Here is a 13,198-nt window from a genome sequence, read left to right as displayed (position 1 = left end):
GTTATGCCCAAGCACATAGGGCCAAATAATTGTGGTCTGAAATATCTGAAACTGTGAGCCAAAATAAACCCTTCTCTCTTGAGATTGTTTCTGTCACAGCAACACAAAAGGAACTAATATACCATATGGCCCATCAATTCCATGCCTATGTATTAACCCAACATAAATTTAAATATATGGCTACCAAAGAATTGTAAGTTTGTAGCAGCTTTACTTATAATGGACATTCAGTGGTGAATAGATAATCAAACATTCGAATACCCATACAATGGGATATTACTCAGCAATAAAAGGAAATTAAATAGAACAAGACAAAAAAATCTGTGAGAAAAGAGAGGACTTGAGTAACACATAGACCAAATGGACCAAACTGACATCTACAGAACATTCTACCAACAAAAGCAGAGTGTACGTTCTTACCAAACATACATGGAACATTCTCTACAAGAGACCATGTGTTAGGCCACAAAAGAAATCTTAACAAATTTACGATTTAAATTATAAAAGGTATCTTTTCTGATGATAATGAAATGAAACTAAAATTAATAACAGAAAGAAAGCAGGAAAATTTTTCTATTGTATGGAAATTAAATTATATACCTTGAAGCAATCAGTAGGTCAGAAGAGAAATCACAGGGAATTTAGAACATATCTACAGACATAAAAATGAAGATACAACATATAAGACATGGAGTGCAGTGAAAGCAAGATGAAGAGGGAAGTTATAGCAGAAAACATGTACATTAAAAAAGAAGAAAAATCTCAAATCCATGATCTAAACCTATACCTCAAAGTATCAGAAAAGGAATAAGCTAAACCCAAAGTCAGTAGAAGGAAGGAAATAATAAAAGACTACAACAGAAATAAATTAAATGGAAAAATAGATAAACAATATGAGAATCAGCAAAACCAATAGGTGGTTTTTGAAAAGACCAATAAAGTTGGCAGACCTTTATCTAGACTAAGAAAACTCAAATATCTAAAATTTGAAGTGAAAGAAGAGCCATTACAACTTACATCACAGGAATAAGAATTATGGCAATACTGTAAATAATTATATACTAGCAAATTAGATGACCTAGAAAAAATAAAATTCCTAGAAAAGTAAACCTACCATGACTGAATCATGAAAAAAATCTGAACAGATTGTTACTACTGAGGAGATTGAAGCAGTAGTCAAAAGCCTTCCAACAAAGAGAAGCCCAGGACCACATGGCTTCCCTGGAAAATTCTGTCTAATGTTTAGCACTCATTAATACCAATCTTTTTCAAATTCTTTCAGAGAATGAAAGAGAGGGGTCACTCCCACACTCATTCCAGCTTTCTACCCTGACACCAAACTCAAACAAAGACAAGAAAACTATAGATCAATATCCATTATAAATATTGACCCAGAAATCTTAAAACACTAGCAAACCTAATTCAGTTAAAAGAATCATATATTATGACCAGGTGGGATTTACATCTCCATTGTAAAGATGGTTCAACTTATAGGAATCCATCAATATAAGACATGACAACTAACCACTCTTGCAGGAACCACATTAATACTTCATGAGAGCCGTATGACATAATTACTAAATCTTAAAGGTCCCAACATCTCAGAACACCCCACTACCTCTCAACATCATTAAATTGGGGACCAAGCCTAAACATGAGTTGAGATGGGGATAAACCATATTCAAGCCATAGCAACCAGTAAATACATGAAAAACAATGTTTAATCTCCTAAGGCAATTGCACATTACATACACAGTGAGGTGCCTTTACACAATCAACATTTTGGCCAAAGCTTTAAAACCCGATAACAAGTGTCCTTTGTGGACAGAAGAGAATGGGTATCATATAATGCCATTCACATGAATTTACAAAACAGGCAAAGGGAGAATGGTTAGTTATATCATGTGATCTTAGGACAAGGTAGTATGATGACTAAGATGGGACCTGACCGTTGAGTTAAGGTAAGTGGAAACTACTAGTAAACATGGCAAATTATCTTAGTGAACAGTCAGGGCAAAGATCTGATTGGAATGTGTTCAAGAGAGAATGAGAGAAGTAGAGACTGTAAGTGAATAGAACTCTTTGTAGGAATTTTGTGTGAAAAGGAGAAATGTAGTGTAAGTGATGAAGGGTGTGTAGAAAGCTTTACATAAAATATATGGAGTATCAGGAAAATGTAAAGATAAGTTTTCTGGAATTCTGAGGCAATAGTGTAGGGAAAGCAAGAGAACTTTTATATGTACAGTTTATATGGAGGAAATGAAAATTTATAATACTTTGTAAGAGAATTAACACTAAAGTTACTGACGAAGTCTTGGAAATTTATATATTGGAATCACACTTAACAGCATATCTACTAATGGAAGGAATCGCGAATACCATCTTGCTCAAAACCACTTTGCAAAAGGGAATGAATCCCAGAGAGGTTAAGTGCTTGCTCCAAATTGTACCATTAATAATAATCCAAGACCAAAACAGAGGTTCTCCTGCCCCTTAGGTCAGTGCTCTTGTTATAGTATTATCCATTATGTGGCTTGCCCTGAAATTGGGTTTTACATAGTCATTACACTTACAGTGGAGTTTATTTGAATAATATCTCAATTAACCTTTGCTGTATAGTAGACCACCTTAGAGTTTGGTGCTTATTTCTCATGACTCCATATGTTGGCTGGGCTCAGCTGGGACGCTCATGTGGCTGCAGTAGTCTAACCCGAACTTCCATGCATGACAGTGGGAACATTCCAGGAGGGTGAAGATGGAAATAGAGATTCCTAAACTTGTACAACATCATGTTCTCCATTAAATTAAAATGAATCATAAATCCAGTTTAGATTTAAAGGCCTCATCTCTTTAATGGGATGAGGTCTAAAATATTGTAGGTATGTTTTTTCCCTCAGATAATTATAAATAATTTTAACCATTTGCTTCCTAAAGTTAATTTTTATTTAATATGAAGGCAAAAGCTATTGGTTTAAGAAACCTAAAAATATAGTTTGTTTAACATATGAGAAACACAAAAATTTTAAAATGAAAGAATGCATTATGCTAAAAAAGGAAGCTATATTTCCAGTTTTTTAATTCTCTGTCATACAAAAGAGATAAAGAAATGATTAATTTTAGAACAATTTAGGTTAAAAGGGAAGGAATAAATTCAATATAGTTTTCGCATAGAATGTTGGCCTAACCATTATTTTCTCAGATCATCATCATAAATGTATTACATTATCTATGTGGATTTTTTCATACACTACAGAATATAAAAAGTAGAACAATTATGAGTTTCCCATGAATTAATTTATAATAATAATAGCATAACACTAGACACTGTGCTAATACATTTACTTGAATTTTCACTTAATTTGACAGTTAAGTATTGAGTACTCATTAAGATCCTTGCATCATGCCAAGCCTTTGGGGCAGAATCAGATAGATATGGTTTCTGCACATCATCACCCTAGATGTGAGTCAGGGAAGATTCTCTAAAGCAAATTTCTAAGCCGAGACCTGAAAGACAAGTAGGAGCCAGAGCTAAGAGTGGGAAGGGGAATATAAAGTCCTCTGGGGAAAGGACAAAAGACTCACTTATTGGAGATAAGTGAGTGCAAGGAACATTAAAGAACTGGGGAGAAAATCTGTTATGGTAGAATCCTGGAATGTGAAAGGGTGAGGCAAGAAAGAAGCTGTAGGTAGTCAGGAGCCAGATTGCAAAGGGCCCAATAGCAATGTCTTGTTATAGAGTCTGAATTTTGTGCCAAGGATCATGGGAAGCCATTGAGTAGTTTTACAGAGGGGTTTTGTTGGGTTTTTTTTTTTTTGCTCAGATTATTGTTTTAGAAAAGTCACTGACTGCAGTTTGGTGGGGGGAAAGTTTGGGCAGGGAAAGGAAAAGGTTGACTTGTATGGGGGAGGTGTCCAACAGTACAAGACATAGATTATGTGAATTAGGTGACTGTGGGAATTAAGAGAGGTGTCTCAGGTATTTAGGAGGTGAATCAGTGGCTTTGGTGAGTAGATGCGAGCAGATGGAAGCACTAAGATGACTGAGTCTCAGGTTAGGACCCAGTTGGAGGACAGGTTTGTTAAGGCCTCCTTGCACAGGACTTCTATGTATCTTTTCCCAGCTAAAACCTGGATCTTTTTTTTTTTGTATCATGTAGTATTTGAAATGACATTTCAAATATCAGTTCATAGAAGTAACTGAGTCTTATTTAGTAAAATTCAGTAAAATACAGCAATGTTGCTGTAACCTGAATTTGTACTCTTTCTAAAAGAAAGAGTTTACTCTTTCATGAATTCTTTATTATGTAGTTTTTTGTGGTAGTGAGGCTTGAACTTGCTAGGCAGGTGCTCTACCACTTGAGCCACTCCACCAGCCCAGTTGTATAGTAATTTAGTTACCTGTTTCTATAGCCAGTTTTATAATAGTTTGCTTAATGCTTAGTTTTTAGAAATTACTTAAGAAAATGACTAAGAAGCAATATTTGAACACCTTTCTTAATTTTATTCGTTAGTCTAAAATAACTTCATAATCAATATTTGTCCAAATTTTAAAATAAAATTCATTAAAAGAACTTATAAAATGTTTCTCTTTCATGACTCTAGTAAGCAGAATGTGGCTTATATTGTTGTAAGGGAAGAAAAATGTACACATTAGCTACTTAAAAATGAAGTCTGTCTTTCACAGTGTGTACATACATCAGAACACCACATTGTTACCACATACAATTTTTATTTGTCAGTATACCTTAAGGTTAGAGGGAGGAAATGAAGTCTGTTATTAGTTTTTGCTGTTAAGAAATGAGGTTTAAAAAGAATGAACTGTTATGTATTGGGAAATTAAGCCTTTGGGGAACTAAAATTATCTTAGGGTTTTTATAGTTTTAAATTTTATGACTATTGTATTGAAATATATTTACTCATTCTACATTTATTGTGCTACTTTCACTGAATAATATTAAGTTGCCTAAAATATTCCAATTCTCATTCTAGCAGGTACCATGCATATATTCAATAGGCTGTGTCTCCCATGTGTTCTGCATAAAATGAATTTTCTATTACTCTGAATATTTTGTAATTTAAAAAGCACTTTACAACCTACATATTTTTTCCTTTTTTCTTTTTTTCTTTAGGCACTACAAGGGCCCCCAGGGATGGGGAAGTTCCAGGGGTGGACTATAATTTCATTTCTGTTGAGCAGTTCAAAGCACTGGAAGAGAGTGGAGCATTATTAGAAAGTGGAACGTATGATGGTATGTCCCCAAATATTAACAGCACCCAGGAAGCTACCCAAATGACTGGAATTCTTTCAGAAGGAATTTGATCAAATACCATTTTTAAAAAGTTTTTTGGAAAAATTTTTTTTGGATTAGGAGATTTGTAATTTATTAATGAAAATGGGATTGAACAATAACCAATCCCATTCCACCATATTAAAACTTTAATTGTGAACAATATACTAAGTCAGCCAAACTGGGTAGTCTACATTTTTCACAGAAATTCACATTCATCATCTGAACTCAGCAAATATTTGTTGATGGCTTCATGTTTGTGTTGAGAATCCAAAATCTGTTCACATTAAAAAACCTACATGAACTTTAACTTGGAAGAAAGAAAATATAGGTGGGGGAGGCACATACAACAAAAGAAAGAAGAGATTTGAGGTCAGTTTCAATTTTGAGATGATTCCATGTTAGACATCTATTTTTTTCTTATCCAACATGCTTTTTCCTAGCAAGTTCCTCGATTCCCATGGTGCCCTATACTTCTCCATCCTTGCTTTACCATACTGTTACAATTGCCTGTTTTATAAACGCTGTGATAGCAGGGATCCTATCTTTCTTACCTGGTGTTACCTTTAGTTCGTACAGACAGTGTTCAATAAGTATCTAACCTTGAGCTCAGCATATCCACATTCTTCACAATTTCTCTCAGCAGCACCAACATGCTCCAAACAGTGCAATCATCATTTACTTCCTCCTTTTTCTTGCATTTCACTTCAGTCAGTACCACATCTAGTCATTTCTTCCTTTGTAGCAGTCTTCACAATGCCCTTCCTTTCTCTTTTACTACCTCATTGTAGGCCTACTGGATAAGTTCATGTCTGGACTATTGCAGTTGATCCCTTTTGCTCAGTTTCTTACCTCTGTCTAATCCACCTGCCCTTTGCTACCATGCTCATCTTCCTCAAGCACACCTCTGATCCATCCCTCTCCTAGTCAGAACTCTAGTCATTTCCTTTTGCCTGCTAAATTTGACCTAACTACTCTTTCTAGGCTTAGCTTCCATGACTCACTCATTCATTTATTTGATCCTGTTTCATTCATTCAGCAACCTTTGTTAGTACCCATATATGTCAAGCACTGTAAGAGGATCTAGGGATTCTGTGATGAACAAGAGTGAGGTGCTACTGCCTTAATGAATCCTAGATCTTAGTGGAAAAGGCAGTAAAAAAACAAAATAAGAATAAATTGAGATGTTAGGACAGAACAAGATAAGGAATTTAAGGAAAAGGATAGGAATATCTTTTTTAGATAAGATGAGCAGTGAAGACTTCCCAGAGGAATGGACAGCTCCTTACTTGTTTTTACTTCTGTGCAAATAGCTTCCCTGTTATAGTTAGCCATTCTGATGCATTTAATATGTATGGTTTGTTTTATGTGCCTTCACAAAATGTGTATCGTGTCTTGTGTGTATATTTGTTATTTACATCTGAACTGTGTTCTCTGTCTCATTCAGTTTTTTTTCATTTATTCAATGTTTGTCAGATTCCTCCATGTTACTATACTGTATTTATATATAATCTATGCACTTAGTTTCTGCATAGTATCTATAGTTTGAATCTGTTGCATTTTCCTTAACCCTTCTCCTATTGATAGTCTTATCATTACCACATAGGAAGCTGCATTGAACACTCATGCTTGTGTCTTCTTACAGAAGTGTGAGAGTAACTGTGGAATATATACTCAAGAGTAGGACTGTTGACTTGAATAGAGGGTATATATGCTCAGTCAGATGAAGTCATTGGATCGCTTTCCTATCCCCGATCCCCCCAGCCAGTGCAAGAGGGTTCCTGTTGCAGTTGTAGTAATGGTTCCACATTCTCAATACTTGGCATTATTCAAGTTCATCATTTTGCCAACCTAAAGGTTATGAAAGTGGTCTCTCATTTTAGTTTTATTTTTTCTGATAGTCTGAGAATTTGAGCTTCTTCTTGGAATTTCTGCAAGTTGTGCATCCATTTGCTTTGCCCTTTTTTTTTAAAAGTAGAATTCCAGTCACTTTCTAGCCTAAGTAGTTCCCTTACATACTTAGATATTAATCTTTTACTGGGCATAGATATTTTTCCCTTCTGTTACCTATTAACCTTACCATGTATTTCTTCATTAGACAGAAATCTTTAATTTTCTATCTGTTCTAGCACTGTTTTCCTTATGATTTGTGTTTTGAAAGTTTTGTTTAGAAAGTATTCTGCCCTTAAATCACAAAGATACTCTCCCACATTTTCCCCCATGAAGCACAAGAACTTGGTATATGACAAAGTAACATATATATGCTACTGTGTGTTTAGTTCAAAGGAAATGCAATATAAAACAACAGTTATACTCATTCCACACTCATCAGATTGGCAAAAATTTTGAAGTCTGGTAATTGCAAGACATGAAATCTGTACATTGCTGGCAAAAGTATAAAATGTCACAACCTCTTTGGAGAGTACCTTGGCAATAGCTAGTAAATTTAGTGATGTATATAACTCTGACCTTGAAGTCCTTATGTAGATGTCTACTCTAGAGAAATCATTGCCCATGTGCATATGTAAATAGGCACCAGAATGCCCACTAGAGCACTGTCTGAGACAGTGAAAGAATGGAAACAATTCTTCTTTAGTAGGGAAATGAATAAAACACATCTTAATTTTTGTTCATAAAAGTGCGCTGTTAATGAGCCAGGCATGGTGGGTCATGCCTATAATCCTGGCATTCTGAAGGTGGGAGCAGAAGGATCATGAGTGTGAGGCTACATATCAAGTTCAAGGCAAGCTTGAGCTACATAGTAAGAGCCTACCTCAAAAACCAAAGGCTGGGGATGTAGCTCAGTGGCAGAGCCCTTGCCACTAGCATGTGCAAAGTCATGAGTTATATCCCCACCACTGACAATGAATGAAATATGTATCAATATGAATACCTTTTAGAAGTATAGTTGTATAAAAGACTGTTGCAGAAGTATACTATTTGTGAAAAAAAATAGAACATGAAACACTGTGAAGCTTTTTTAAAAACAGTAAAAATAATAGTATTGCATGTTATGAGTGCAAATACCCATGTCCTAGAGATATGCAGTATTTGGGAGAATCACACACACACCAATGTGAGGGCTGCTCAGGAAGGAAGTGGGAAGGATGGGACAGGAAATTGGGGCTTTAGTTGTATGTGTGACCATATACGTGTGCCCTTAAAGATTCCTAGGAAATCTCGCAATAGTTAATATGTGAAGGATGTGTGTGTAAATAAGTGAATATATATGTGCTCATATAAGCAAACGTACATAAGTAAAATAGATACTTTAATATGATTCTGATAGTATTATCTGTAATTTTACATATGTTTGAAATAGTGAATGGTGATAGTTTTACTTACAAATGAAAAGACCTGTAGAAGAGAAAATCTCCAAAATAGCTCTAAAATTATTAAAACATTTTTTGATAATAATTATAATCAGGGTTCACAAATCTTAGAAATTTGTTCCTTACTACATAAGGAACAAAGAGAGTTCCTTACTCTAAATATCTGCAATTTAGATATTTACCAATAATTCAAGAAAAAAGACGAAATTTAATTTATAAACAATGCTAGCTTTTTTTTTCCCCAGTGCTGGGATTAAACCCAGGCCTCCAATGTAGGCAAGTGTATTTTCTTTTTTAATCTAAGCCCATAATTATCTTTTTTTTTTGAATAAGGAGAAAGCCAAAATGTGTTATGAAGACCTCAAATCTTTTAGTGACCATGGATAGCAGATACAATATCCTTCATTTTTCTAACTTTCAGTTAAATCTCTGAGAGTTAAATAGTAATTACTAAGAATTCACAGTAAAATGTGTTTCTAGTAATATTACTACCATTCTTAGAAAAAGTAGACTAAACCATCATGGTACATCAGACTCTTTGATAGTGTGATTACTGGGCCGAGTACAGGAAAAGACGAGATCATAGAACGTTAGATTCCCTATCCAAATACCCACTTAGATCATTTCTGTGCCCTTTGTGAGCTGTGAACTGGCTTTCCCTTGTGTCTTTCCTTTACTTACAGGCCAGAACATTTGCCAGTAGTCTAGTCTGTTTTGATACAAATCCTTGCATCCATCTGTGTGCCCTGAGTAACCTATTTTAGCCATGGATTAGGAAGTAAGGAAGTCATTGAGGGGAGAAACAGGACATAGTTGAAAGCCTTTTAGTTTGATTTCTTTGTTTTCTCTTGACTGTTTTAATAATATTCTAATTTAATAGTCATCACTCCATCACACCTTCCAAAGAATTCATCTTAATGCTTTCTCCACCAACATGACTGTTTTAAGGTAAACCATGTAATTTCTAGATTTGTCTCAGTGTTACAGGAACCAGCCTATGATTTTATTCTATCAAGAAAAAAATCCACCTACCTCCTTAATTTCCTTTATGTGAATGAGCATCTTAAATTGCCTCCTTTGTAGCCAAAGAATTTGAATAGAAGGTGTGATTTTTTTTTTACAAGCAGCAACAGAAAAAAGATCATGAGTATTTTAGTTCCTAACTATATTTATCTTTCTATAACATCACCATAATGATTGATAAAAGGTCAAAACTAGCAGGAACAGCAAACTGTTCATGTAGACCTGTGGAATGCCTAATCAGGACTACATGACAAATTGAGAAGATACTCAGTTGTTTTCATTCTGTTCGGGAACATTTATTTGTACTGCTGATCCTCAAGAGAACATTTAAGTGTTGCTTTTTTGAGAGTAAGCCAGTATTGAATTAGGCTAATAATGTTTCTATTGGCTCAATATGTTGTCAGATAGACTAATATAATTAGAATACACAGAGAAACTTTTTAAAATTATATAAACAGCTTACACTTGTATATAAACTAGTTAATTCTTAGCTTTATCCTTTGCCCACATACTTCCTTGCTTTACCAAAATAGTTCATTATGTACATTAGAACAAAATTATATGATTCAGTTTACTTCTACCTTTTATTTAAATTAGTCTTGCATGAGAGCATTGAGACTTTTAATTTAAAAATTAGACCCTAATTCAGAATCCATATAAAGCAAGCCCTATCAGAATAATCTATATATATATAATCGACTTCCTGGTCTTAGTACAATAGTATTAAATGGTTAGGAAGTATCTGATAAAATATAAGAGAAATTAGTTTTTTCTGTTTCTTCCACCTCCTCTTCCAGAGTGTGGCTTGGTCTTCTTTTGCTCAATGGTAGATGTTCAAAAACTTCAGTGTCAGAAACGGAACAGAGATGCACACTAGACCCTACTATTCTGATTCATTACAACATTAGTACTTTCACATGTACAGGAGAGCAATACGAGTCAACTCCCTTGTATAGCTATCCTTATCTCAACTAGCAAAAACCCTTGGTCCTTCCTATTACTGCTTATACTCTCTCTTCAACAAAATTAGAGATAAGGGCAAAATAGTTGCTGCCTGGTAGCGAGGGGTTGGGGAGGTAAGAGAGGGGGCAAGGGGGGCGGTAAGGGAGGGAGCAAGGGGAAGGGGGGAGAAATGACTCAAACATTGTATGCACATATGAGTAATAAAAAAAAAAAACTATTAGTGCTTTCAGCTGCTGTTACCTGTCTATTTTAGGAAACTTCTATGGAACTCCTAAGCCTCCAGCAGAACCCAGCCCTTTCCAGCCAGATCCTGTTGATCAGGTCCTCTTTGATAATGAGTTTGACACAGAATCCCAAAGAAAACGAACTACATCTGTTAGCAAGATGGAAAGAATGGACAGCTCTCTTCCTGAAGAAGAAGAAGATGAGGACAAGGAAGCTGTTAATGGCAGTGGGAATGCAGGTTTGTAAACAAATAAACAACTTCTGATTCTCTAGATTGACTTTAATGTAACATATTGACTCAGGAATTGTAAAAATTTTCATATGGAGAGCAAGTGATAGGACTGAAGGTTTTTGTTTTGTTTTTTTTTTTAATGTATATTTCTGTAGATCAACTCTTGTAAGCTAAAGTGAGTTGTCCAAATTTCAATAAATCAATAAGAAAACTGCCAGTAATAAAATAGAATAATGTGCCATTATCCTGTTGCCTAAAATATTTGAGATTCATCTCTGATGCTGGGATATGGAAATCTTATTGGCCTAAGTCCTACTTATAGGAAAAAAGCAAAATATGTTGTATAATATAGTCTTCAGCCCAAAGTACATAGAGTTTGGAAATATGCCACTAAAAATTATGTAGTTTGTTAGCAATATTTTTCACTTAAATTCTGGATCTACTCAAAGAAAGCTTCCAAATATGACTCACGTGTTTTTTTGTCTTGTTTGACTCTCATATTTTTTCATTAAATGCAAAGCCAACAGAGAGTCAGGGGTGAAGAATGTTCTCCTTAAGTTTCCCTGTGTGATTTAGTGATTGCCTAGGAGACTCTTACCCTTGGAACCGACAGTGTAACCAGGAAACCATAGACTCACAGCCAAGCTTTTTCCAGGGCTGTTTATTGTAATAATTCCATTTGAAACACTAGTATGTAAACTTCATAGGACTGGAATTTTTGATTGGTTTGTTCATTATTGTTTCCCTTGCACCTAAAACAGTGCCTGCTACATAGTACATAAAATAAAAAAATACTGATTCTGGCCCCAAATTGGCAGCACATCGCCATATCATTTTCCCAAATGATTACTTCGTTGGTTATTAAAATTTCCTATGTATATTTTATTTCTTGTTTTAATAGATTGATTATTTCCCCTTCAGATTATGAGTTCTGTTTTATTACTCTAACTTACTTCAGAGTTATGCCACATATGTGTTTAATATTAAACAAATTACTGAATGTATTTGGGCATAAAGACTGAAAGTGTATTTTAAAAGGTTTAGGTAAATTTATATCTAATTCTTTAGAGGTTATTAAGGGAAATCATCATACCATGGAGTCTTTTAATATTGATGTCAGCTTTACTATCCCACAAAATTAAATCCATTATATTATAAAATGCTGATCACAAGATTAAAGACCTTAATCTGTTCCAATGTGGGAATTTCTAGGTTCTTGATTTGAGGGGAAAGAAAATGTTTTTTGGTTTTTTTTGTTTCTGTTTTTTTTTCATTTTTCTTTTATTATTCATAGAAAATGTTTTTTGTTCACTTCCCAATGCAGAGCCAGTCAGTGATTGCTGTTTTGCCTTAGAGGTAAACCTGTCTGTTACCTCCATAGTTTATGCTCGTCATGTAAGCCAGTTGCTAAGCAAATGTATCATGTTCTATGATATTAACATTTAAAAGGAACATATTCAACAGTGTGGGAGGCAGTTTATATACTACTTTTTTGTTGTTGTTTGTTTGATTTTGGTTTTTTTCAAAACAGAATCTCACTATGTAGCCCAAGCTGGCCTCCAACTTATGATCTTCCTGCCTCAGCCTCTCAAGTGCTGAAATTGCATGTGTGTTCCTCCATGCCTAGCTTATATACTACCTCTTGTGTACAGACACCATAGGATACTTATATTTGGCTTTCTATTCCTTTATAAGAGAAAATATTTATATTTAAATAAAATAGTAACAAAATGCCTAACTAAAGATACTTCATCTTTTCTGATTAAATACTGATTATAATTAACTTATTTAAAATTGGGGGGAAAGTGCTTATGTGTTGCTTTTAGGGAGTAAAATCCTGCCTTGAAAAATCAGAAAATTGTTGGGGAGAGAAAGTAGGGAGAGGGTAGGTAGTGACTTATTTGTATATATCAATATGTATATTATTTTATATCTTGCTGAAGAATTAACCCAAAAGACTACTGACATAGAATGACATATGCTATGCAGTAATACTAATTTTTTTCCAAGAGGATTTATAATATAAACATCTTCCCAAGTCATTGGCTGTTAGGCAAAGCCCTTTACTTGATCACTTGGAACTGTATTGAGAAAGGCATTACTGATCATATAGCTGCTGTTGCTTTCAGCCAGTG

General features: G+C 34.6%; 1 protein-coding gene across 3 annotated transcripts in view; it reads left to right on the top strand.

Annotated features, from left to right (window-relative positions):
• Positions 1–13,198, top strand: part of Magi3 (membrane associated guanylate kinase, WW and PDZ domain containing 3) — a 214,301-nt gene that overhangs the window by 124,810 nt on the left and 76,293 nt on the right. For all 3 annotated transcript variants that reach the window (XM_020166348.2, XM_074050717.1, XM_074050718.1), the window contains exons 3-4: positions 5,130–5,249; positions 10,860–11,069. In XM_020166348.2, the coding sequence (XP_020021937.1) occupies positions 5,130–5,249; positions 10,860–11,069 (330 nt within the window). The remainder of the gene's footprint in view (positions 1–5,129; positions 5,250–10,859; positions 11,070–13,198) is intronic.

This window comes from Castor canadensis, chromosome 12 (assembly GCF_047511655.1).
Source record: "Castor canadensis chromosome 12, mCasCan1.hap1v2, whole genome shotgun sequence".
Classification (NCBI taxonomy): domain Eukaryota; kingdom Metazoa; phylum Chordata; class Mammalia; order Rodentia; family Castoridae; genus Castor; species Castor canadensis.
This window is presented reverse-complemented; position numbering and strand designations above follow the sequence as displayed.